Source organism: Sinocyclocheilus rhinocerous, unplaced genomic scaffold (assembly GCF_001515625.1).
Source record: "Sinocyclocheilus rhinocerous isolate Xijiao unplaced genomic scaffold, SAMN03320098_v1.1 scaffold1694, whole genome shotgun sequence".
In the NCBI taxonomy this organism is placed as follows: domain Eukaryota; kingdom Metazoa; phylum Chordata; class Actinopteri; order Cypriniformes; family Cyprinidae; genus Sinocyclocheilus; species Sinocyclocheilus rhinocerous.
The window spans coordinates 1,475,970-1,501,159 of record NW_015626863.1 but is presented as its reverse complement, the minus strand read 5'-3'; the positions used below and the strand labels follow the sequence as shown (position 1 = coordinate 1,501,159).

Here is a 25,190-nt window from a genome sequence, read left to right as displayed (position 1 = left end):
GTTTTGAGTAGCGATTGGGCGGGGTTTCTTGTGAAAACCTGGCAACCCCGGTTGCCGCTGATTTTCCCATTTCTGAACAAAACATTGATTTACCAGTTTGGAAAGTTTAAATTGTTTCAAGGTTTGTACGCTTTTGTTTGTCAGGTGCTTATGTTGTAAAAGGCTGTAATTTCCATATTTAGATAACTTTTTGTAACTATAACTTTTCAGCTTCACAACTGTTATAAAGATAATATTAATAAGAGTATGAAATAAAATTTTTTGAGTCGAATTGACCGTCGGACAAATCTGATACCAGGTAATTGAACATAATTTCACTGTATAAATCAAATTTAAAGAGAGGGATAAAATAAATTATTGTTTTATTTTGACATGCGTTAGTTTTAGCAAATATTGTTGCACAGAACTGTAAATATTAAATATCAAACCTAATTTTCAGAGCAGGATGTCTGAACTGAGCGACGAGGCCAGCAGTGAGTCGGAGCAGTTAGGCGCGAGTCTGTCCGTGTGGCTGGCGGGCGGGGGAGACGCTCTGATCGGCCCGGAGGAGCTGAACGTGCCGCTGGATCTTCACACCGCCTGCTCCATCGGACAGTATGATGTGGTGGCCGAATGCATCCGCAGGTCAGATGGAAGAATCTGCTGTTCATGCATGTCTCCATCTAACCGCTTTTGACATGTTTTAGTCCAGAGTGTTTGAACGTTTAAAGAAATATATGCTTCAATCAGAGACTAGATAGATAGATAGATAGATGGGAGAGATAGATAGACAGGTAGACAGACAGACAGACAGACAGATAGATAGATAGACAGACAGAGATAGAGATAGATAGATGGGTAGACAGACAGACAGACAGACAGACAGACAGACAGATAGATAGATAGATAGATAGATAGATAGATAGATAGATAGATAGATAGATAGATAGATAGATAGATAGATAGATAGATAGATAGATAGATAGATAGATAGATAGATAGATAGATAGATAGATAGATAGATAGATAGATAGATAGATAGATAGATAGATAGATAGATAGATAGATAGATAGATAGATAGATAGATAGATAGATAGATAGATAGATAGATAGATAGATAGATAGATAGATAGATAGATAGATAGATAGATAGATAGATAGATAGATAGATAGATAGATAGATAGATAGATAGATAGATAGATAGATAGATAGATAGATAGATAGATAGATAGATAGATAGATAGATAGATAGATAGATAGATAGATAGATAGATAGATAGATAGATAGATAGATAGATAGATAGATAGATAGATAGATAGATAGATAGATAGATAGATAGATAGATAGATAGATAGATAGATAGATAGATAGATAGATAGATAGATAGATAGATAGATAGATAGATAGATAGATAGATAGATAGATAGATAGATAGATAGATAGATAGATAGATAGATAGATAGATAGATAGATAGATAGATAGATAGATAGATAGATAGATAGATAGATAGATAGATAGATAGATAGATAGATAGATAGATAGATAGATAGATAGATAGATAGATAGATAGATAGATAGATAGATAGATAGATAGATAGATAGATAGATAGATAGATAGATAGATAGATAGATAGATAGATAGATAGATAGATAGATAGATAGATAGATAGATAGATAGATAGATAGATAGATAGATAGATAGATAGATAGATAGATAGATAGATAGATAGATAGATAGATAGATAGATAGATAGATAGATGGGTGGGTGGGTGGATGGATGGATGGGTGGGTAGACAGACAGACAGATAGATAGATAGATAGACAGATGGATGGGTGGGTGGGTAGACAGACAGACAGATAGATAGATAGATAGAGGGATAGACAGACAGATAGATAGATGGATGGATGAATACAAAGAGATAGAAAGATAGATGGATGGATGGATGGATGGATGGATAGAATATAAGGTAGAAAATAAGATTGTCATGATACCTAATGACTCATTTAACAAATGACAACAGCAACAAAAATACTTTTATTTACCAAACCTCCACTTTCTCTGATCCAATCGTTACTCAGGGGAGATGTGGATTTGGATGGGAAGAACATCGGTGGTTGGACTCCTCTGATGTACGCTGCATATATCGGTCACGATAACATCGCTAACCTGCTGCTGGAGACGGGCGTCAGTGTCAAGGCCACCACGTCTAAAGGACTCACACCGCTGATGCTCGCCGCCAGCTGCGGAAACGAGAGCATCGCCTACTTCCTACTGCAGGTCAGGTTTACATCTGCTGTTAACAGTGACAAAGAAGAGTTATTAGTTGGATTATACAGTTTCTTTCCGATTACAAGTTTGCAGAACTTAGTAGAGAAAACAGTGCTCATTGTAGGATACTGAATGAAACATCTCTCTGTACAGCAAGGAGCACAGCTTGAATGTAAGGATGTGCGCGGATGGACGGCTTTGCTGCTCAGTACAGCTACAGGACATCAGCAGATGGTCAAATTCTTATTAGAGCATCACGCCAATGCAAATATCAAGTGAGTAACATGTGCATTCATTTATACAAAGCAAAACTACGTTCTTGAAATCACCTTCTTTCTTACACAAACAGACTGTGTACATTACTGGCCAAAAGTTTGGAATAATTATGATTTTGCAAATGTTTTTATGTTCACCAAGGCTGCATTTATATGTTAAAAACTACAGTATATCTCAACCAAATATTGTCCTATCCCAACAAACCATACATCAATGAAAATATTATTTATTCAGCTTTCAGATGATGTATAAATCTCAATTTTGAAAAATTGACACTTAAGACTGGTTTTGTGGTCCACGGTCACATATTGTGAAATATTATTACAATTTAATAGAACTGTTTTCTATTTGAATATATTTTAAAGTATAATTTATTCCAGTGATGCAAAGCTGAATTTTCAGCATCATTACTGCAGTCACAGGAATAAATTACATAAATTCCAGTTCCGATATGATGATTAAATTAGAAGTGACATCACCAGATTCTTGATCTATTTTTTGATCATAAATTTGCTGACAGGTTTACGCACTTTTACACAGAAAACTTTTTATCTTTTTATTTCCGAGATGATAACTGGACGCCACTCGTGTGACAACAACGCCACAGTTTATACATTAACAATACTGTATTTACTACTTAGTATGCAATAAATGCTAGTAAATCATTCTGGACATAATCTTGCTTAAACAGCTAGTAAACATGTTACATTTTTGACCTTTGCCCTCACAGAGAGCCGCTGTCAGGATTCACCCCGCTCATGGAAGCTGCTGCATCCGGCCATGAAATCGTCGTTCAGTACCTGCTCAACCATGCAAGTGTGACCTACCTTACTCTGACTTATTTTGAATTTATAATCTAATTATGCCTATAATAATTATGGATGTGCATCAATCTGACAAAGACAACTGAATGCATCTATTAAGAAAACTAATAATCAATTATTAACATTTCTTATCGAAAACAAGATTCATACCTGATCCAAAACTACTTCTGGGTATAAATTGACCCTCTAGTTAAACTTACTTAAAGCTTAGTTTTAAAAATAGCTTTACATCGAACAAAAAAATCAAATCAAACTTAATTGCGACTAAAATTTCTCATTCCCATGATCCCTAATGTCATTTACTACATAATCATAACTGAATTGTTGTCAGAGCAACTATTTACACACCTAAAAAAAAAAACTATTTACACGCCTAATATTAAAAAATGCTTGCGTGTTTTCTAGGGATGTAACGATTAACATTTCGAAATTATACAATCTAATTTATATTAAAAATTGCTCATGTTGCATGTATGCAGCATCTTTGTTTGGATCATGATTAAAATGCAGTGGTTGCCTCTAATTTTAAATGGAAAGAGTACAGACAAAGCCTTATTTTGTTTATATGAAGAGATTTCTTTTATTTGTGTTACTTATTTATTTGATTTGGGGCTTGTTTTAAAATTTCAATTTAGTTTTGTTATTTACATTTACATTATATTTCAATTTAGTCATTTAGCAGACGCTTTTATCCAAAGCGACTTACAAATGAGGACAATAGAAGCAATCAAAACCAACAAAAGAGTAATTATATGCTATAAGTGCTATATTAGTATTTTATAAGTGTTATATTTCAATTTCACAGAGAAACGTGCAGCATTTTGTCCAAGCAATAATAAAAGGACACATTTAATTTATAATTTGTCTTAAATCTCATTTTGTTAAAAAAAAATCGTGAATCGAATCGTGAGTTGAGTGAATCGTTACATCCCCAGTGTTTTCAGTATTTTTGGTTCTGTGTATGATTCAGGGCGTACGAACGGAGGAGAGGAGTGTTAAGGGAGAAACGGCGAGAGCTCTGGCTATGATGTACGGACACACCAAAATCGCCAGCCTCATCGACATGCACGTCATGAGAGCCAAATCATGTCAGTCACGCACCTTAGCATTTGTAATTGACCTTATTTGTCATGAATGCAGAGAATAACACAACCTGATCTCCCTCGGTAGCTCTGTATGAGGAGCTGAGCTCGTCTGAAGAAGAGAGTACGACTCCTAGAGTCCGATCAGCTCGCAGCAGAACCAGAGGACCCAGCATTCACGACGGCCCTCAAGCTATCGCACGCTTCAGAGTCAGCTCCAAACACGGTACTCACACTATATATTTATAGATAGATAGAGATATAGATATCCTTCAGAAATCATTCTAATATGCTGATTTGCTGAAATAGTGGAAAGGGATGTTGAATCTATATATGGACAAAGAACTGTGTTCTTTCATTGCATTAAAACTATTTAATGAAAGAGTTATTTTATTACAATTTAAATATATTTAAAGTATGTTATACGTACATTTACTTTGACAAAGTTAAATATTTAAAAAACAAAGAACATGCTAATAAAATAAAATAATGGAAAGGGATGTTGAATCTAAATATATGCAAAGAAATGTGTTCTTTTACTGCATTAAAAAATATTTAATGGAAGTTATTTTTATTACGTTTTAAATATATTTAAAGTATTTTATAATATATTAACATTTATTTAAAGTTAAAAAAATTAAAAAGTACATTTTAATACAAGACAATAAAAAATAATTAATGAAATAGTTATTTTATTAAATTGTAAATATATGTTTAAATTATTTTATAAATATGTTCACATTTATTTAAAGTTATTTTTTATTTTTTAAAAAGTACATTTTAATAAAATAAAATATAATAAAATAGTGGAAAGGGATGTTGAATCTATATATAGACAAAGAAATGTGTTGTTTCATTGCATTAAAAATATTTAATAAAATATTAATTTGATTAAATTTTATAAATATATTCACATTTATTTAAAGTTAAATATTTAAAAAACTAAATTTTAATACAATAAAATTCAAAAAATGTTTAATTAAATTTGTATTAGTTATTATTGTATTAGTAATTAGTCATTTTATTAAATTATAAATATGTTTAAATTATTTTATATATATATTCACATTTATTTAAAGTAAAAAAAAATTTAAGTAAATTTTTATAAAATAAAATAAAATAGAATAAAAAAGTGGAAAGGGATGTTGAATCTATATATAGATTTAATACAATGAAATTCAAAAAATGTTTAATGAAATTATTATTAGTTATTAGTTATTTTATTAGTAATTAGTCATTTTATTAAATTGTAAATATGTTTCAATTATTTTATAAATATATTCACATTAATTTAAAGTTTTTTTAAAAGTACATTTTAATAAAATAAAAAAAGAATAGAATAGTGGAAAGGGATGTTGAATCTATATATAGACAAAGAAATGTATTCTTTCACTGCAGAGGTTCCCGTGGCTCCACCTGGATACGTGACCTTCCGGGACGCTGGGGATCAGAGCGAGGGAATCTGCAATCGTGATGTCACTTCCCCCATCAATGAGCTCGACGGCCAGAGCAACAGCAGTAGAGGTGTGAAGTTCAGCGAGATGTCAGTCGTTCTCAGCAATGCATCTGCTAAGAGCATGTGATTCAATGTGATTCTGTTTCCAATCTGTATGCAGATGAGCTGTTCTTTGATAACGACATGCCCACCATGAGGAGCAGCAGCAGCAGCAGCGAGGGTCTGTCTCATCTCCTCGGACTCAGCAGGGAGGCGTCGCTGGAGAGCAACAAGGTCCGATCCATCATGCATCACAACAAACATCTCCAGCAAACTGTTCTCTTATCGTCTCATCATGTTTGCAGGACTCTGATCAAGCAAAGAGAAGATGTCCACGTCGATCCAATAAACTCCAGCACTCCAAAGGCAGGAGTCCCGGTAACAGCAGCGGCAGCACCGGTTACCATGAGGCTCCGTCTTCCTCTGGACCTCCTCCTTCATACACTGGACCCAAGGTGTGTGTGTGTGTTTGCATGTTCGTCTAGTCACTTCAGTGTGTGTTATAGTGATGTGTTCCTGAGTCCAAATGCACCAGTAAAGAGTGTGTGTACGTGTTGCAGGATCTTGCAGAGTTTCTGGAGCAGATCGGGTTCAGTAAATACCTTCCCCTGCTGGAGGAGCAAGACATCGACCTGAGGATCTTCCTCACACTTACTGAGAACGACCTCAAGGAAGTTGGCATCACGTGAGTCTTTGTACTTCGCACTGTTTTATTTTTATAATTTGATTAAAATTGATTACTTTATTAAAAATTCATTGTGTTATTTTGTGTTTTATTAAAATTTGTTTTATTTTCAATTTTATTAAAATGATTTTCTAAAATATTTGAATGAAATTAAGTGTTTTTATTTTATAAAAATCCTTTTTTTTTTTTACAATTTTATCACAATTTTATTGTATTATTTTCTTATTTAGTTGAAATGTATTTTATTTGTAATTTCATTAATATTATTTTAGTTTTTATTTTATTTTATTTATACGGTATTTTTATTTTATTTTTTACCATTTGTTTACCACTATTGAACTGTTATTTTTATTTTATTCAATGTTATTTTTTAATTTCATTAATTTTATTTGTATTTTATTTATACAGTTTTTATCACTTTATTTAAATTGTAATTTTTTTATTAAAATATATTATTTTATTTTTCAATCAATTAACTATTTATGCATTTTATTTTATTGTATTTTTATTAATACAATGTTTTTTATATATATTTTTTATTTTAACTACTTTAGCACTTTATTTAAATTGTATTTTTTGGTTTATTAAAGTGTAGTATTTATTTATTTATTTCAATAGTTGTGCTTTTTCTTTATAGTCTGTTTGGTCCTAAAAGGAAGATGACCTCAGCAATAGCTCGCTGGCACAGTAATGCACGGCCGCCCAGTGATGTGTTAGAGCAGGCGTATGCGGACCAACTGGAGGTCGAGATGCAGGAAATGGCCATTCAGCTTCATAAGGTGCTGACTGCATGACTGCCATTCACACCATCTTCACTTCATTCAGCTCTTTTGCATGTGAGGAGGATTGTAGGACTGTAGCTAAAGTCGGGGAAGAGAACCGTCATTTAATTGGCACCTAGTTTGTGATTAAGTGTGAACTGTAACATCAACAACGAACCAAAAAAATTAAGTCTTTGAATGTACGCAGAGTGACGAGACTGACCTATTTCACAAAATAATGTTATAATAATTGCTAAATGTTAACAGGTAGAGTTCTTGCTATATAACCAGGTTTTACCTGCATTTAAATGTATAAAATCTCAGAGCATTACTGGACTTTATATCCATTTGCTTGTGTACTAGGTCACAATAAAATGAATAGCATGCTATAAAATCAATCCATCAAAATAAGTGGAGCTCAAGGGTTGCCATGCATAAAACTGATGTTGTAAAAAAAGAGCACTGTTCTGGCAACAACATTGCCATAAATTTACCACATAATAACTGCAAGTTTGCTGTAGTTATTGTGTGGTTCTCTTAAAGGTGCTTTATGTAATTTTTTGACTACTAAAGCATAAAAACACATAATACCTTTGCAGATATTTAGGATACCTGCTAAGTTTGCATACTTCACTTGTTTCTCCAAAAACAATACTTGCTACAGACAGTTATTCTACTTTGAAATGTGTGTTCCATGTCAGAATGTCCATTTATGTTTTGGTCTGTGTGACTCCGCCCACTGCCGGTTTACCCAATAGTATTTCGACACCCCGGGTTGCCAGTTGGTGGAAAACACAGCCTATTGCAGCCATGGAAGCCAGCAAACGAGCTGGGTCAGAGGTCACAGATTCTACCCGACCTAAAAAGCCTCTACATCCATCGAAAAAGCTCTATGACCAGAGGAATATTAAAACACGGATAAATCAACTCATCAGCTTACAGTGTAAGGCTCATCGCCTTCCGTTGTCAATTGCACTCGTTCCTGTTGTGTCCTCAATCTGGCAACCCGCCTGAGATCTGAGTCTGAGGAGGAGGGGCGGGAGAAACAACTCTCTTCAATATTTTGAAAGACAAAATTAGCTGCAAACCACAGAAGCATATATATTATCACTTGGTATATGCATCTCATGTTAGGGCCATGTATATGTCATTACCATTATAAATCAGATTTTCTAGTGAGATTTGAATGCCATTTTTGTGACTGTCTGTTGAGGTCTGGATTTAAACCGTATAACAGAAGCTTAACTTCAGGCTGTTGTAATGCATTGATCTGTCAGACCTCAGCTGTATTAATAAGCGCTCTGATGTCTGTCTGTTGTAGGTGACGGCTTGATGTGCTCTCAGCTGCTGTCTATGATGGAGTCTCACATGGCGGAGCTCGGTAAGACTTTTGTTTCTGTGCGTGTGTATAAGGCTTCCCTCACGAGGACGTGTGAATTCATATGGTGTTTCTCTGTCCAGCTGACTGTCTGAAGGAAATCCTTCACAGTCTCCAGCGTCTCAGCGCTTCAGAGAAAAGCTCACACAACTGGGAACAATCCTAACAGCTGTGAATGGGCTGGTTGAACATCATTTATATGAAATCAAAAATCACGGTTTCAACAAAAATATTAAGTAGCACAACAACATTTTCAACATTGATAATAATCAGAAATGTTTCCTGAGCAGCAAATCAGCATATTAGAATGATATCTGAAGGATCATGTGACACTGAAGACTGGAGTAATGATGCTGAAAATACAGCTTTGATCACAGAAATAAATTACTTTTTAACAGATATTCAAATAGAAAACTGTTATTTTAAATTTTAAAAATATTTCACAATATTACTATTTTTACTGTATTTTTGATCAAATTAGTGCAGCCTTGGTGAGCAGAAGAGACTTCTTTCAAAAACAGTAAAAAAAAAAACTTACAACCCCAAACGTTTGAAAAGTAGTGTATGTGTACATGAGACGATCAGAACTTGAATTTTAGAAGATTTCTATCTGAATGACTTTCTAACTGATGTGTTTATCCTCGCAGGACACTCGCTTTTACCGACGGAGGGTGAAAAACCACCCTGAACACACAGACGGCCGCAGAGACGGGCCAGAGAGAAGAGCCGTGCCACTCAAGTTCAGATAGAGATGACGGGCCGAACGAGGGCCGAAGACGACGACAAGCAGGCGAAGAGCGTCTCTCACCTGTGCTCCAGTCACATGGTACATGCATCATGAGAACTGACCAATCACAGACAGAGCTGTGTCAGACAGGGCGGAGCCAGAGGATTTGAACTTCCTGCCAGGAATTCAGTGCACACAGAAATAGGGATGGGCGATAAACAACACCAGTATCGAAAGTATCGATACTTAAGGATCGATCCGCCCATCCCTACACAGAAATACATGCGTGGATACTGCGAGCACAAATACTGTTTATTGCTGTACAACGAATCAAACCTCTCATTAGATTAGATTTAAAAGCAACCTATTTAAAGCCTGAATATTGAAAGAGTTTCATTCATAAATCAAACCTCAAATGATCTTTACTCTCAATTGTTCGTCTAATCATCTTCTCTTAAATACTGTGTATGTTATAAATACACTCATTCGTTTGTCAAAACCACTGTTATGCAAACTGCCATATGCAGTTCAGTTCATTCAAACAGCTTCATTGGTATGACTGTAAATAATACAGTATGGCCAAAGCTGGGGAAATATGCAAAACAACAGAATAGTTATTATTATTACTACTACTACTACAACAACAACAACATGACAACGAACTCAAGTTAATCCATAACAAATTAGAACATTTTTAACTGAATATTTAGTTCAATCCGATGCAAAAATGTAAACAGAAATGAATTCTGCTGGTGTTGCATGATTAAGATTTTATGTTATGTCCATTTTATGTCCAGGTTTATGGTCATATTTTTGAAACTACTGTCAATTTATTATAAAAATTTTTTTTTTTTTTACTATATCAATTTTAAAAGATTTTTATGTTAATCAGCTAGTCTGTCAGTTATGAAAACAAAGTCTTTATTGTAATTATGTTACATAAATGTACAAGAATCCAGTCTTTTAAGGTCCGGAAATACAGCATTTAAAGCAAATATATGTAGTTGTGTGTATTTTTGCGACTTCGGGGCCCCCTGCAGTTAAATGAGTGGAATTCACTGTCGTAAATATATCACTATCATAATTACAGTCGTGCATTTGTTGCTGCCATAAAGCAATCCGCCCTTTTCGCGGAATTTCGTACCCGCTCACCAAACTGAAATACCGCGTGAACCGGAAGTTGCTGCCGACTTTATTTCAATGTAGTGACGTATTTCCTGATGAAACTGATTATTGAATCCACCTTTTTCTTGTCGTAAAAATGGGCCATTTGTAAATTCTATGGGTCTTTAATGTATTATCTTAATTATGAACACTGGTTTGTAGTGCAAACCGTTTTACCGTTTACTGCACGTTGTTATTCTCCTCGTTATTTACCTATAGCGGCTAATGAACCGGAAGTCTCACCCATAGGCTTACTTCCGCGTTGAAGAAAAAGGTGGATAGAGGGCGTGGTTTTATATTTGCGCTCCTCCTCTACGTCTCTCACTCATAGCAATCTAACAGTTGGAGGGGTGTGTTTAAGGATTTTCTGCCCAAGCCGTCAAACTGACGTCATCAGCGAAGGAATGCCATTCCAGAGCGGAAGTAAATGTTCAGATTTTGATTAAAGATTATGAAGACAAACAGTTTTTTTCAGAGGATTAACTTGCACGGATTAATTGTTCACATCAAGACTAGCAATGTGCGCTAGTAAAGTAAATAAAGTCAATTTTGATTTCATGCGGACTTTAAGAAGAAGTGCATAGTACATACATAAACCGTTTGGAAGAATATAATGAAAAGCGAAGGAATGCCATTCCAGAGCGGAAGTAAATGTTCAGATTTTGATTAAAGATTATGAAGACAAACAGTTTTTTTCAGAGGATTAACTTGCACGGATTAATTGTTCACATCAAGACTAGCAATGTGCGCTAGTAAAGTAAATAAAGTCAATTTTGATTTCATGCGAACTTTAAGAAGAAGTGCATAGTACATACATAAACCGTTTGGAAGAATATAATGAAAGAGAAGACACTTACCCGAGACAAAAAAAATGCTTGAAGTCCACACGTATTTGGACACTTGAGACACATTTTAAAACATAAGTGGTTCATCACATACTGTATGAATTAGCAAAATATGAAAATAAATGGCATCTGCAAAAAATGATGCCAGAACTTGAGCGATGCTTTTTGTTCAGCTGGAGTTCACACAGGTGTAGAGAAACACTAACGATCAACTCTAGATCTGTTGCTTTTTGCATTTCAAACCTTCTTTTTGACAAATATTTTGCTTCCACTTACCTTTTTATAATACTGGTAAATGACACTTGGTTTAATATTATGCAACTTTAAAAAAATCCATTATTATTGTTTTATATAATCAGCTTACAATTTAGATCATATTCTTCCAAAAAGGTCACTTTTAAAGTGTTTTTGTGTCTTCGTGTTCACAAACTCACACAGATGATTAGTAAAGACTGGCTTTATTGGCAAACACCAGTGTTTCGGTTTAAATAAATCTGATTTCAATGCAATGTGTTCTTCATTTACACAATTTTCCAGAGTATTTTCAAGGTGAATAAATCATATTCCCAAAGCCAAGTGCATCTCAGCTACAGTTTATATACATTAGATTGTATTTATAAAACAAAATCTCCAAAAACTAAAAAAAAAGTTGGCTGATTGTTTTTTAGCACACAATCGAATGTGCTAAAGATACAGATTCCCTTTGTGTTTGATTATCATCTAATCATTAGTTATACTTATTTTTCCTCATAAGTAGCAGCCTGACCGGTCCTCTGCTAGAGAGTCCAGCGTGGCTCGTGTGTGTGTGTGTGTGTGTGTGTCAGGTGTATTCACACAGGTGTCCGCAGCCGGCCGGACAGTGTTTGGACTGTTTCAGCCACTCCATCACATGCTCCAGGTGTCCTCCGTGACTGCAGCCCTGACACCACACAAACAAGCCTTTGACCACGTGATGACACACCGCACACACGCTCGCACACTGGTGGCACCTATGGAGGATTCAAATACATACACAAAATACCCAATCAATCAATAAATATCTTACATTTTTTCTAAATGATAAGATTTTAATTAATAATTTATTTAATTAAAAAATTTTTTTTAATAAATGATATAATAGTACATCAATTTTAATAAGTTTATAATACATTAGAATTTGTATGTGTATATATATATATATATATATATATATATATATATACACAAATTTTTTTTACATTTGTTTTCCAAATTATATTATTAAGATAAATTAATTAGAATGAATAAATTATATCGTAACAAATAAATTCTAATAAATTTATAATAAATTATAATTTCAACATAAAATGTATAATGAAAATATATTCATTGTAGTTGTTTATAAGGCATGTATTTAAACATTTCCATAAATATTAAAAAAGAAAACAAAATACACCTTTAAATGACCTTTAAACACAGTAACAGATGTATAAGCTCTAATGTTAAAGGACTGAAACTCATAGCTTGGTTGATTTTTGACTTGGAAAAGGAGAAAAACAAGATAAAAGTCAGGGATTGGAGGTGGTACCTGTCACAAATCCAGCCCTTGTTGCTCATTGGTCGCTTGCAGTTGCTGCAGTTGATGTGTAAGGTGGTGGAGGCTTGATTCAGACACATGATGGCGCCGCACGTGCTCAGTTTGATCACCTCGTTGCTGACGTTCCACAGCTCGAAGCGCTGCAGGAGGTCGATGTAGGACATGTACCAGTGTTCCTGAAACACAAACACACACAGATTAAAACATCACAAACAAAAACCCTACACTTCCTGTCAAAGTGGGACGGTTTTTCTCACCTGCGTGAGCTCGTCGATCTCCTTGCGGATGCGGTCGCCCAGTACGATCAGCACAGACACGGCCATCTGCACGTCGCCCTGCTTGGCGTAGTAGCACAGCATCTCCTTCACGATAGGGCAGAAGAACTTGGGCGGCAGGTGAGGCGAGAAAAGCAGCTGCGAGACGGAAATGAGACTGAAGGACTCCATGGAAGTCAGGCACGTGCTCTCAGCTTCGCTCCCGCTCACGTGAGGCGACTCGGGCTTCTCCTGCACCGGCTCCGGGGCCGAGGGATGGTCCATGATCTCGTGCCGTAACGGGAACGCCTCCTGAGGGAGCAGGTACTCGGGTTCCTCTGCTGGAGAGAACAGAGGCTTTCCATTTGATTTTTTACACACATACCTGTGAGATGTGTTTGGATGTGCTGACCAACCTGCCTGGTTGTCGTGCTCCATGCTGTAGAGATCATCGTCATCCAGTTCAGCGTCTCCAAACAGATACTCCGCCTGTCCCTCGCTGCCCTCCGTTTCCTCGTTCTCTGCACTCAGAAACACATCTTTTATCCAATGTTTTAGTTTTCTGGCAGCTAAAAATCTGCACTGACAGCTGAGGAGGCCACAGAGACGCCATAATTACTACATATATACATACATTACTACATAATCACAAATCAAAATCCATCTGTATAATAACAGTCAGCCAAGTTATTAACCTTGAGGCGTTTAAAGGGTTAGTTCACCGAAAAATGACAATTCTGTCATCATTTACAGGTCATTCCCAATCTTTATGACTTTATGTCTTCTGTGGAACATAAAAGGAGATGTTTAGCAGAATGTCCAAATTGCTCCAAGTTGAAAAAGCACCATAAAAGGAGTCCATGTGACTTTTGCACTATGTTCCAAGAACAGACTGAATCCATTACTTAATGTCAATCATACAGGTTTGGAACGACATGAGGCTGAATGATGAAAGGATTTTTGGTTTTGGGTGAACTACCCCTTCTTTTGCCAATTTTCTGCACAGAAACTCTGTGGGTGAAGTTTAATGGGCATCAGAATGGTTTTGTGAACAATGCAAAGTTTCTCAGTAAATGCAAAGATTTTGCAAGTGAAAGCAAAGCTTCTCTGGGACAGGCAGAAAAAAGTTTTTCTAAAGCAAGTGCAAGGTTTCTTAGAGAAACGCAAAGGTTTTGCAATTGAATACAACGTTTATTAGGGAAACGCAAAGGTTTTATGAGTGAAAGCAAAGTCTCTCTGGCAAATGCAAAGATTTTAAAAGCAAATGCAAAGTTTCTCTGGTAAACGCAAAGGTTTTGTGATCAAAGACAATACTTCTTGGGGGAATGCAGAGGTTTTGAGAGAGCAAGCACAAAGTTTGCTCTGTAAACACAATCTAGCTGACTGTCTCTTGGTACATGTTGCATGTCTCTTTTACTGGTCTCTCATCAGGATGCAGCTGCTGTTTATGTGTCTGTCTCACCGTCATTGTTGTTGAGGTTGGTCTCCAGGCTGTGGAGGTTGTCTTGTCTGTTTTCTTTGTTTCTCTCATTGAGAGCAGCGCTCATCTCCTTCATACTAAAGCTGCAGTACAGGAAACCGGCAAACTGATGAACCGTATCAGAAATCCAAAAATCACCTGGGCTAATATCAGTACCTGTTGACGAGCGGGAGGTTTCCTGATTTATTCAGATTGTGATTGCTTGACAAGGACGGATTAGCCGGCTCTGAAAACATGATTCGCAGCATCGTCCATGTGGTTGATTCCTGTATGACACAAAAACAAAATTAAAACTCCTGTAAAACAGGGTTTGTGAGCAAACTGCAGGTTTGTGAATTAATGAAAAGAGAATAATTAATTATTAATCATACTAAATATGCATTCAATTAAAAATAAATACTATTCAAGTATTTTACTAACCCTTTTTAAAAATAAAATTTGATCAAAAATAAATCAAAATGATACACTTACTAAAAAAAACAAGATTAAATTTTTTTTTTTGAAATAATATCAATAACAGAGAACCATGATCATGCAAATGTGTTGTTAAATCATTGAAATATTACCTTAAAATCTCAGGGAGGACTTCAAGAAAATATTGTAGGTCAAAGAAGTTCAGCTGACAAAAAAAAAGTTTAAAATGCAAAAGAGCCCCATCAAAATCCATCCATACCTGCGGTCTGTTCAGTCTCTTGGCGACTTGAGCGTTGTGCTCACAGAGTTCGGTGAAGGGTTTCCCGCTAAGCAGGTAACTCTGCGCGGTCTTAATGAACCAGTCCATCCCGACGATGCTGCCCGCTTCACTCTCAAACACGCTGAGCGCGCTCGACACCTGCGCAAACTGCTCCGTCACATCAGGCTTCTTAAAGAAGAAGATGGGGTACCGCCGATCTCCGCCCGGGTAGGTTTTACGCCCCACGTCCCCTACAGAAGGGGGAGCTATGAAGAAAGACAATGTTCTGATAAGAAATCAATAAACATTTTGTCCTCCTGTTGTGTTCGGGTCCATTTGACCCACACTCGATTTTAAACTACTTGAAATACTGGTTAAAATAATAATTTCTTCTAGAAATGTGGTAAATGTTTCTCATTTAGGGTCATGAATGTGCATGCAACGTTTCAACACGCAGATGTGTTTTGGAAAGGCTGTAGAAAAACTGACTTTGGTGTTGCGGGTCATATTGACTCCCCCATTGATTTCCATGCAATTTGCCAAAAGTCAACACTTTGAAAAACACTAAAGAGAGGTAAAATACAGAAAACCTTTATTGTAGTTTGTCAAACAGTAAAATATGAAATAAATGAGAAATTTAAGAGTCAAAGTTTACTCGAAATTGAGACTCGTCTTCTGAATCATGCAGGCAGAATTCATTGCGTCTTCATTTACTTAAAAAATCTGGTTGTTTATGGTTGTTAGTTTTTTGGAGCTCAATTACTAGTCTGTTGCAGCACTGAAAGAAGTGTGAAAACCCATTTTACCCTCACAAGGCTTTGAGAAAATGACATAAAAGGCAGAGGAAGTACAAACAGCAATAAATGCTACTTACACTAAGTGCAAATACTGTTAGATACTATTTATACTTACCTGTAGTTATTTGCACTGAGGTGCAAATAGTCATTATAATTAGTTATAAATATTTAGTATCTGTGCAGGTAATTCTGAACATAAAAATATGAGGGTCAAATTGATAATAACACAATAAAAATGGATGGGAATTATTAAATTTCTCACATATTTGATCTCTTTTAGTCTCTTAACAAGCTAGAGATTTTAGTGTTTTTGTGCATCTTTAGTGTTTTTCAGAGTCATTTTTTGTCAAATTGCATGGAAACCAATGCGGTTCAATTTGACCCACAACACAAAAAGTGTACCCAGTTTTTCAACACAACAGAAGGGTTGACTGCAGTTCACCCGAGTCACTCACCGCTCATCAGACTCTCTTTAGCAGCAAACGCCAGGTCTCCGAACAGCCCAAAGCAGAGTCCTTCAGGATTGGCGCGGTCGACGGGCCTGCTGGCGTCTTTAAACATGTGCTGGTACAGCGTACTGTCCTTGGACCCCGACAGCAGGTAGTAGGGGTCGTGCTGGTGCCGCCACACGATTCCTGTGGTCACATCTTTGTGCTCCTCGAAGGTCGCGAAGGGGATGAACGGCCGGCGGACGTCCCACACGTAGATGTTGTGGTCCACCATCATGGAGCAGGTGGCCAGGTGATATCTGCGCTCCGGACGCCACTTCACCCTGGCCACCGACGCTATGGTCTGAACGCAGTAGATCTCCTTCACGCGGTTAGTCGACATGTCCCAGACTTTCACCATCTTGTCACGTCCGCCTGTGGCGAGCCAACCCCTACAAGACAGAGAAACACGTTATATATACAAAACAGAGCCAGAGAGATTGAGCTTAAAATCCAGGAGGATGAAAAATGTGTAAACTTTTACCAACTAAAATTAGGCAAAAAAAAAGTTAGCTTTTGAGTATTTATTAAGTAAAAGTTTTCATTTTGAAAAAATTATTTAGAACTTGACTATTATTATTATTACTTCCTTCTTATTTCATCTTTTTTTCATCTTCATTTAGAATTTTACAATTGTTATTATTATTTTGTAATTATTATTTCAATCTCATTTTATCTTCTTTTTTAAACTTTTCACTTTTTGTTTCATAAGTCATTAGTTAGAATGTTCTCATAATAATAATTTATTAATAATTGTATTATTACTACTATTATTATATCCCTCATTTTATTTTCCTTTTTTAAATGTTTACTTTAAGTGTAAGTTTAGAATTTGAATTTTACTATAACAACAATAATAATTAAAATTACTATTATTATAGTAAATGTTTAACCTTTTAAAAATGTTAACTTTTATTAAGTTTTGAAAGTCACTATTTAGAATTGTATTATTATTTCCTTTTCATTTTATCATCCTTTTTGAATTTTCAGTTTTCACTTTTTTCTTAAGTCATTATTTAGAATTTTACTATAATAATAATAATAGTATACTAATTATTATTATATTTTGAGCTCATATTATTATATTATATTTCTCATTTTATTTTTATTTTTTAAATGTTAATTTTTTTAAGTTTGTCATTATTTAAAATGTTATTATTATTATAATTTTAATTATTATTATTATTATTTCCTTATCATTTTATCTTTCCATTTCCATTTTATTCATTATTTTTTTGTATTTTTAATGTGCTGACCTGTGAAGCACTTGTACATGTGAAACATGTGAAAAATTTTATACAACAGTATTATTATGAATAGTTTAGTTGAGTGTGCACACACACACACACACACACACACACCTGTCCTCAGGGTGCCAGTCACAGCAGAAGACGGGTCCGGTGTGCGCGGTGAACATTCTCTCGTATCGGTCGGGTCTGCGAATGTCCCACAGCTGCACGTTTCCATTCTCGAACGAGGCCGCAAACGTGAAATAATCCTTAATACTGAACTGCACATCTCTCACGCTCTCAGACTGACCTGCAAAAACACTGCTGTTCACATTGTGTATTTCTATAACATCTGATTGAGTGTCTAAAAAGCTCCAGATGTGTTTCTCAAATTAAAGTGAACTGAAAATAGGTGCTCGGATGTTGTTCTGTGGCTTTTTAGTATGTAAACGATGTCGTGGTAAAGTCAGAGATGTTCATCTGCACATCTGTACGTACCAGAAAAGGTGCTGACGCTCTCCTTCTTGCGCAAGTCAAAACACTTCATGAATCCGTCTTGAGAGCCAGACAGCAGCATGTTGACCTCAGTGGGGTGAAAACAGACTTTATTGACCGTGCGCTTGTGCTCGGTGAACAGCTGCTCTTGTTTGTTACGGCAGGGCCGCGCCAGATTCCACGTCACCACGGCTCCGTTAGTGGCGGCGGTGGCCAGCAGGTTCTCCTCCATCTGATGCCACATGACGTCCGCACAGCTGAAGTTCAGTGAGGGTTTGCGGCCCACGCGCAGGTTCAGCCGCTCCACGAAACCATCTTCCTCCAGACCGTATATCTTGAAAATATTTCGCCCGGCAACCACCACCTGAAACATAACGTGATCAATCACAAGTTAACTGTATCTATTGACAGACTGAATATTAATATACATATTAACAATCATATATTATTTATTATTTATTTATGATTTAACGCCATGTCAGCAGCAGTGGCTATATTCATGGCAAGAGGAAACATTTCAATTTCACAATTCAATCGTATATATCATTTCAAAACAATTATATAACAATTTTGTTTGAAAATTATATATATATATATATCAATAAATAAATATGTACAAATATACAAAAACGTACATATAATAAAAAAAAAACAAGAACAAAAGTAATAAGAACAATTATATAGTCTTTCAGCTTAATGCATGACAAAAAAAATGTTAATCGTCACAGGAGAATTCTTTTTTAAAATGTCCATTAATATATTTTCTGAATAAAAAAGTTGCCTAGTCTTATTTAAAATTGGACATTCAATTAAAATGTTTTATACTCAAAAGATTTTTACACCTTTCACAAATTAAAATATATAAACATAAAATTATAAAAATATATAATAAATTATAAATAATAATAAATCAATCAATTTAATAATAAATTATACAAATTAAAATATTTCACCCAGCAAACACCACCAGAAACAAGTTGTGGTCAATCACATATTAACTGTAGCTATTTTAAATATGAATATTTATTATTTAGAATACATTTTTAATGATTATTTATTGATATTAGTCATCGACAGACCGAATATTGATTTACATATTAATAATCACATAAATGACCAAAATATATACATTTAAAATAATAATAATAAGTTAATTTATTCATAAATTACACAAATTAAAAGATTGTTAAATTATTTTAAAAAAAAAAAATATATATATATATAAAAAAAAAATATATATATATAATATATTTTTGCCTTGTGAACCATAACAGAAAAAATAGCTTGGAGTAGAAAAATCAAATTGGGCACTTTGGCTTGTGTTGTGAATATAATTTTCATCTCATTTTCACCTGCGTAGCATCCCGACACACACTGATGGCGTTGGCAGGTGCATCCAGGTGACAAAACATGGTACGGCCACCGATGGTGCTGACCCTGCTCATCTTCTCCATCTCAAACTGCAAAATCGAGAGAAACAGAGCAAACAGAGGAGGAAACACAAAGAAAGATGAGAGAGATGCTGCTGCAGCTCCTTCTCTGGCCAGCAGGTGGAGGACAGATTCATGGCGGCGATGTTATGAGCATTATTATCACTAACAATAAATGTAAAAACATACAAGAATAAAGCGAGATGTTTGTGTCCAAAGCCTGTTCTGTTGAGAAAAAAAAAACCTTGCTTATTCACAGACTCTACACTAATATTTCCCTATGGGGAAAAGAGGGCAGAAACAGCAAACACATTCCATTACTGAGCTGACAATTTCCCAATCACATCAAATATGAATAATCATATGATTCACTATAGATTGTATTCGAATGAGTAAATCACTGGATGTTTTTCCAAATAGTTTAGTTGTGGTAAATGGACAAACATCTAAGGGAATATGAATGCTTTTGCAACACAGCTCTTCTTTGTTTTTGTTTTTTCATCTCACCGTCTGTGTTTCTCGCTCACATCTTCATACGGAATTACACACCGACCTGCAAAACAGAAACAAGACAGCAGAGAAGCCATATCAATAATACAACACAACATCAGAGAACATGTTAGCAAAAAATAAATTAATTAAGTGAAATGTAAAAGTGATATATAGAGTTTATTATTAATATTATTATTATTGTCTATAGATAGACAAATAGATACAATATAGACACAATAGATATTGTTGCTATTATTATATTTATTATTCAGTGGTGTAAAGTATTTGAGTAAATGTAATTAATTACTGTACTTGAGTATCGTTTTGGATACTCTGTTTTACCGAGTATCAAAGATATTAGCAACTTTTACGCTCTACAGTATCTGTACTCTTTACTCCACTATATTTGTAATGAGTGTTTACATTTTGCATGGCACCTAGCTTTTTCTGCAAGCAGTTTATTTCTGCTACAAAAGAAGTGATATCGCATCTACAGGACACTGAAAGTACTAGATCTCGTGTGTTTTGCCCTTACTCACACAAACTTGCGAGTTCCTTAGCGATGGCAATGAGGCTCAAACAAGGTCATCCAGTGCAAGAATGCATGGACTTTGAATTTTACTTAACATTATTTTTTTCACTATTCTCCTGTATTCTTATACTGTTATTATTGTAAAAGTTCAATAAACAAATAAAGCAACAAAAACAAAAAAAATTACTTAATTTTATTTATCCGTTATAATGAAGAGACCTTTTTGAAGGATTTCTTTTGAGGTGTTCAGTTTTATTTTGGTTTTAGAAAATAAATATATGATTGCTCTCCTCGTGTCTCTTTGACTAGTGCATCTTTGAGCCTATATTTAGTGCAAGTAAAATACTTAAGTACTGATCAAATCAGATACTCTTTACTCAAGTCGTTTGGTAATTGGTGGCTTGTAACTTCTAATGGAGTCATTTTCACTGTAAGGTATCTGTACTTTTACTCGAGTATGATTTTCAGGTGCTCTTTACACCTCTGCTGTGTAAATTGTATCTGCTGTCGGCCTGCAATTTGGGTTTATAAATATTATTTCCTTATTATATTAAGAAAATGAACGCAGTGTTTTGTCTGTTATTGTAATGCACGGAAAGACCAATTAAATGCAATGATTTTATATAAGGGTTTGGAACAATTCATATTCACCTTAAGCATACTAGCCGATTGGTGCTTAAAATGTAATATATTTAGCAACACAATGATATTACAGCTGTATCCTCTTATGCCTAGAATATTATTATGTGTGCTGTAAGTTAGTGTTTCAGTCACGTGCCACAACAAACCTGCTTTAAAACAGCTCAGTGCAGCAGTAATAACTCATGCAGCACGAGTCCATAATACAGCCTATCACGTTTCCGAGCATGAATGTTCAACTGTAATATGAGTTTAGATATTAGTGAAATAACCGCGCAGAACTTACCCTTTTAAAAACAAACGCGTCCGTTCAGGAGAAAGCGGATGTAGAATCATTGTTTACGCTCGCGGCTGACGTCACCTCCCGTCGCGTGGCGCGCAGCAGGTCAGGAGAGCAGCGAGATCTTGAAAGTTCACACAACAGGATATTTATCATAACACATCCTGGTATGATAATATGCGGCTGTCTCGCTTTCTTCAATTGTTTGTAAGTGTTGTAAACTCTCTCTCTCTCTCTCAGACAACTCAATGGTTTGAGTTCTCATAAACTCACACCTAAAAATGGATTTTTATGTTAATTACAGTATTAATATATTAATAATCATATAAATATATACATTTAAAATAAATAATTATCAAATTAAAATATTGTTAAAATATAAAAATGTAAAAGGATTGTAATAATTTTATCATTTTAATTGATCATTTTGCTGAATTTTGTTTTTATGTTCATTTTAGTAGTTGAGTCAGAACAGAATTGAATATGAATTCATATATTAATAATCATAAATGTACAAATCTAAATAGTAAAGTATATGCATTTAAAATAATTATAGATCATATAATTTATATAATCATAAATTACACAGCTAAATACTATAATACTAAAACACATACGTTTAAAATAATATAATTTGAAATATTGTTAAATCATAAATTGTATACATTTAACTAGATCTTTTTAATTAATAATTTTTGCCTACTCATAATTAGCTTTAACTTGCAATTTGACACAAGCTTAAATGCAGCTTCACTAGCACTGGCTCACCTAAAAACATGCTCATTATTGTATCAGAATATAATTTAATATGAATTTATATATTAATAATCATATAAATTTAAATATAAATTACCAAAATATATACATTTAAAATAATAAATGAAATTATAAACATTAAAATACTTGTAAATTATATAGATGCATTCATTTTATTTTAATTCATTCATTCATTTTTGCCTACTTATCACAATTAGCAGTTAACATGCAATTAACACGACACAACCTTAAATAGAGCTTTTCTAGCATTGCCCTGTATTTGATGTGGACCACAATTGAAATACTCAGATGAACAGTTACAGATGAAAAAAAGAAAAAAGATTTGCATTCTCACAAGCACACACCTAAAATGTCTTTTATTGTAGTTGCATCAGAATAGAATAGAATTGTAGATGTAGTACATCTTAATGACAGTCTCTGTCTTCTGTCAGGTTTCAGGAGGAGCTGCCGGCAGCGATCTCAGTTCCCTCACACACACTGAGCTCGTCAACATCATGGAGTGGAAACTGACTGTAAGCGCAGCAGAAATAGATTCACACACCCTGCGTAATTAACAAGAAACATTGATGCTGGAAAGAGGCGAGTGGCTCATTGGCTGCATGCGGTGATGTTCCCTCTTATGACAACAGATCAGTTGCGTGCACACAGATACGACAGTATGACAGTGTGTTTCTCTCTTTGATGACTGATGATGGATACTCTCTCCCAGAAAGGGAAGTTCAGGCCTCGTTTGCAGCAGCTGATTGGCTCAAACAGCGAGGAGGCGGTTCCAAACTCGACCAGCAAAGCTTCCGGTTTGATGCCCGACGTCCAAGTGGCGATTACAGAGCTGTGCAAACTCAAAGGTGTCGGGCCTGCGACGGCATCAGGTACACACACACACCCATCAAATCACGCATGCATGCAATGACTGTATTAATATGCATCCAATCTGTCTCTATCAGCCGTGTTGGTGGCAGGAGCTCCGGGTGAAGTGGCCTTCATGGCTGATGAAGCTGTGGAGAGCATCGCTGAGCTCAGACCGGTCGAGTACACGGCCAAACATTATGCACTTTTCCTCCAGAAAATACTGAACAAAACATCCCAGCTTAATACAGGTAAGAGATTTAAGATGCACGTTGAGTCTAAAGCGCTCTTCATTGGGATCTGACCCTGCTGTCTGCTGTCTCAGTGGACGGCCAGCAGAACTGGACTCCTCACAGGGTGGAGCAGTGTTTATGGGCTTGGGCCGTGGCCAATCAGATTCAGCCCTCATTATTACAGGAGTTCAGTCTGATGGATGCAACACACACTGTGGCCAATCAGAAGCCAGAGAAGAGGAAGACGGCGGATGAAGAGCCCTCGAAGAGACAGAAGACTGAGAGATCTTAAAGAGCAGCACTTCACTGCATTTGAGTATTTATCCGGAGGGCGATTTCAACACATTCCTTTGCAAAAGTATGTATTTTTGAGGTATTACTCCCAAGATCATGAAATGCACTTCACAATTGCTTTTCTGAATTTGTAATTGTTTATGTATAAATGTTTTAATAAAACAAAACTTGTTGTAATAATGAAAAAAAGTTGTAAAAACTGTGTAAATGTTTTTTTTTTCAAGTGTTTGGAATAATTAGGATTTTTTTTTCACTTTTCTGCTCACCAAGGCTGCATTTATTTGACCAAAAATACAGCAAAAACTGTAAAATTTCTAAATATTATTTAAATTTTTTTTATATTTTAATATATTTTAAAATGTAGTTTATTCCTGTGACATAAAGCTGAATTTACAGTCTTCAGTGTCACATGATTCTTCAGAAATCATTCTAATATGCTGATTTTCTGCTCAAGAAACATTTATTATTATTATCAATATTGAAAACAGTTGTGCTGCTTCATATTTTTCTAGCATTTAATATTTTTAAACTGTGATACCCCAAACTTTTAGTAGTTTAAGATATGGGGTAAGAAAAAAAGAAACTGATACTTTTATTCAGCAAGGATGCATTAAAGACATTTAAAATGATACAAAAGATTTCTATTTCAAATAAATGCTGTTTTGAACTTTCTATTCTTAAAAAAATCTGGACAAAAAATGTTTCCACAGAAACATTAAGCAGCACAACATTAAACAGTTTTCAACGCTGAAGTAAACAAAGTACATATAAATAAAATTTTATGATTAATTTTAATTACCATCAATTTATACTGCTGCTACTGCATGGGCAATTTGTAAAAAATAATAATAATAATTTAAAAATACATTTAATTAAAAAATTATATTTTCTTTAATTTATAAAAAAACAAAAATTTTCATACTTTGTACCTCTTCTGTGAAAAGTATTGCGGGCACTGACACACACACACACACACACACGTGTCTCCTCACAGTATGGTCTTTATTTCATACAGCTGAGAAATGAAAGCAAACACAAAACAATACAAAATAAAACTACAAAAACAAAATTGCCTCGAGTCCCAATACATCATGAAATGATAAAGAATTTGATAGAAACTATCATTATTTACATCTCTTTTTTTATCATCATCTGATCCAGAGAAAACTATTAGCCTTATAGTATATTTTCAGTTTTAACTTTTTT

General features: G+C 34.9%; 3 protein-coding genes across 11 annotated transcripts; 2 read left to right on the top strand and 1 right to left on the bottom strand.

Moving 5' to 3' along the window:
* The first annotated feature begins 264 nt into the window (after positions 1–264).
* LOC107717876 (ankyrin repeat and SAM domain-containing protein 3-like) lies at positions 265–9,675 on the top strand. Its single transcript, XM_016524771.1, has 13 exons — positions 265–298; positions 440–624; positions 2,064–2,262; positions 2,407–2,528; positions 3,260–3,341; positions 4,324–4,441; positions 4,524–4,661; positions 5,834–5,959; positions 6,052–6,164; positions 6,236–6,385; positions 6,491–6,615; positions 7,253–7,394; positions 9,402–9,675. The coding sequence occupies exons 2-13, from the start codon at positions 446–448 to the stop codon at positions 9,501–9,503; spliced, it is 1,596 nt and encodes a 531-aa protein (XP_016380257.1). The 5' UTR covers positions 265–298; positions 440–445; the 3' UTR covers positions 9,504–9,675.
* Positions 9,676–11,948: 2,273 nt separating this feature from the next.
* Positions 11,949–21,917, bottom strand: LOC107717799 (WD repeat-containing protein 24-like). Of its 7 annotated transcripts, none has more exons than XM_016524684.1 (14): positions 21,841–21,917; positions 20,399–20,444; positions 20,097–20,169; positions 19,814–19,920; positions 18,465–18,825; positions 18,099–18,276; positions 16,705–17,129; positions 15,453–15,718; positions 14,936–15,045; positions 14,762–14,862; positions 13,716–13,820; positions 13,303–13,640; positions 13,037–13,221; positions 11,949–12,479 (listed from the first exon to the last, which is right to left on the bottom strand). In XM_016524684.1, the coding sequence occupies exons 4-14, from the start codon at positions 19,913–19,915 to the stop codon at positions 12,311–12,313; spliced, it is 2,340 nt and encodes a 779-aa protein (XP_016380170.1). In that variant the 5' UTR covers positions 19,916–19,920; positions 20,097–20,169; positions 20,399–20,444; positions 21,841–21,917; the 3' UTR covers positions 11,949–12,310. The 7 variants fall into 7 exon arrangements, with proteins under 7 accessions (XP_016380170.1, XP_016380177.1, XP_016380185.1 ...); XM_016524691.1 differs by having other exon boundaries at positions 19,814–19,925; positions 20,098–20,169; XM_016524699.1 differs by having other exon boundaries at positions 19,814–19,925; positions 20,098–20,116.
* Positions 21,918–21,924: 7 nt separating this feature from the next.
* Positions 21,925–24,041, top strand: LOC107717841 (uncharacterized). Of its 3 annotated transcripts, none has more exons than XM_016524737.1 (5): positions 21,925–22,001; positions 23,043–23,123; positions 23,321–23,480; positions 23,556–23,708; positions 23,783–24,041. In XM_016524737.1, the coding sequence occupies exons 2-5, from the start codon at positions 23,106–23,108 to the stop codon at positions 23,980–23,982; spliced, it is 531 nt and encodes a 176-aa protein (XP_016380223.1). In that variant the 5' UTR covers positions 21,925–22,001; positions 23,043–23,105; the 3' UTR covers positions 23,983–24,041. The 3 variants fall into 3 exon arrangements, with proteins under 3 accessions (XP_016380223.1, XP_016380211.1, XP_016380218.1); XM_016524725.1 differs by having other exon boundaries at positions 21,974–22,041; XM_016524732.1 differs by having other exon boundaries at positions 21,974–22,041; positions 23,797–24,026.
* Positions 24,042–25,190: the final 1,149 nt, after the last annotated feature.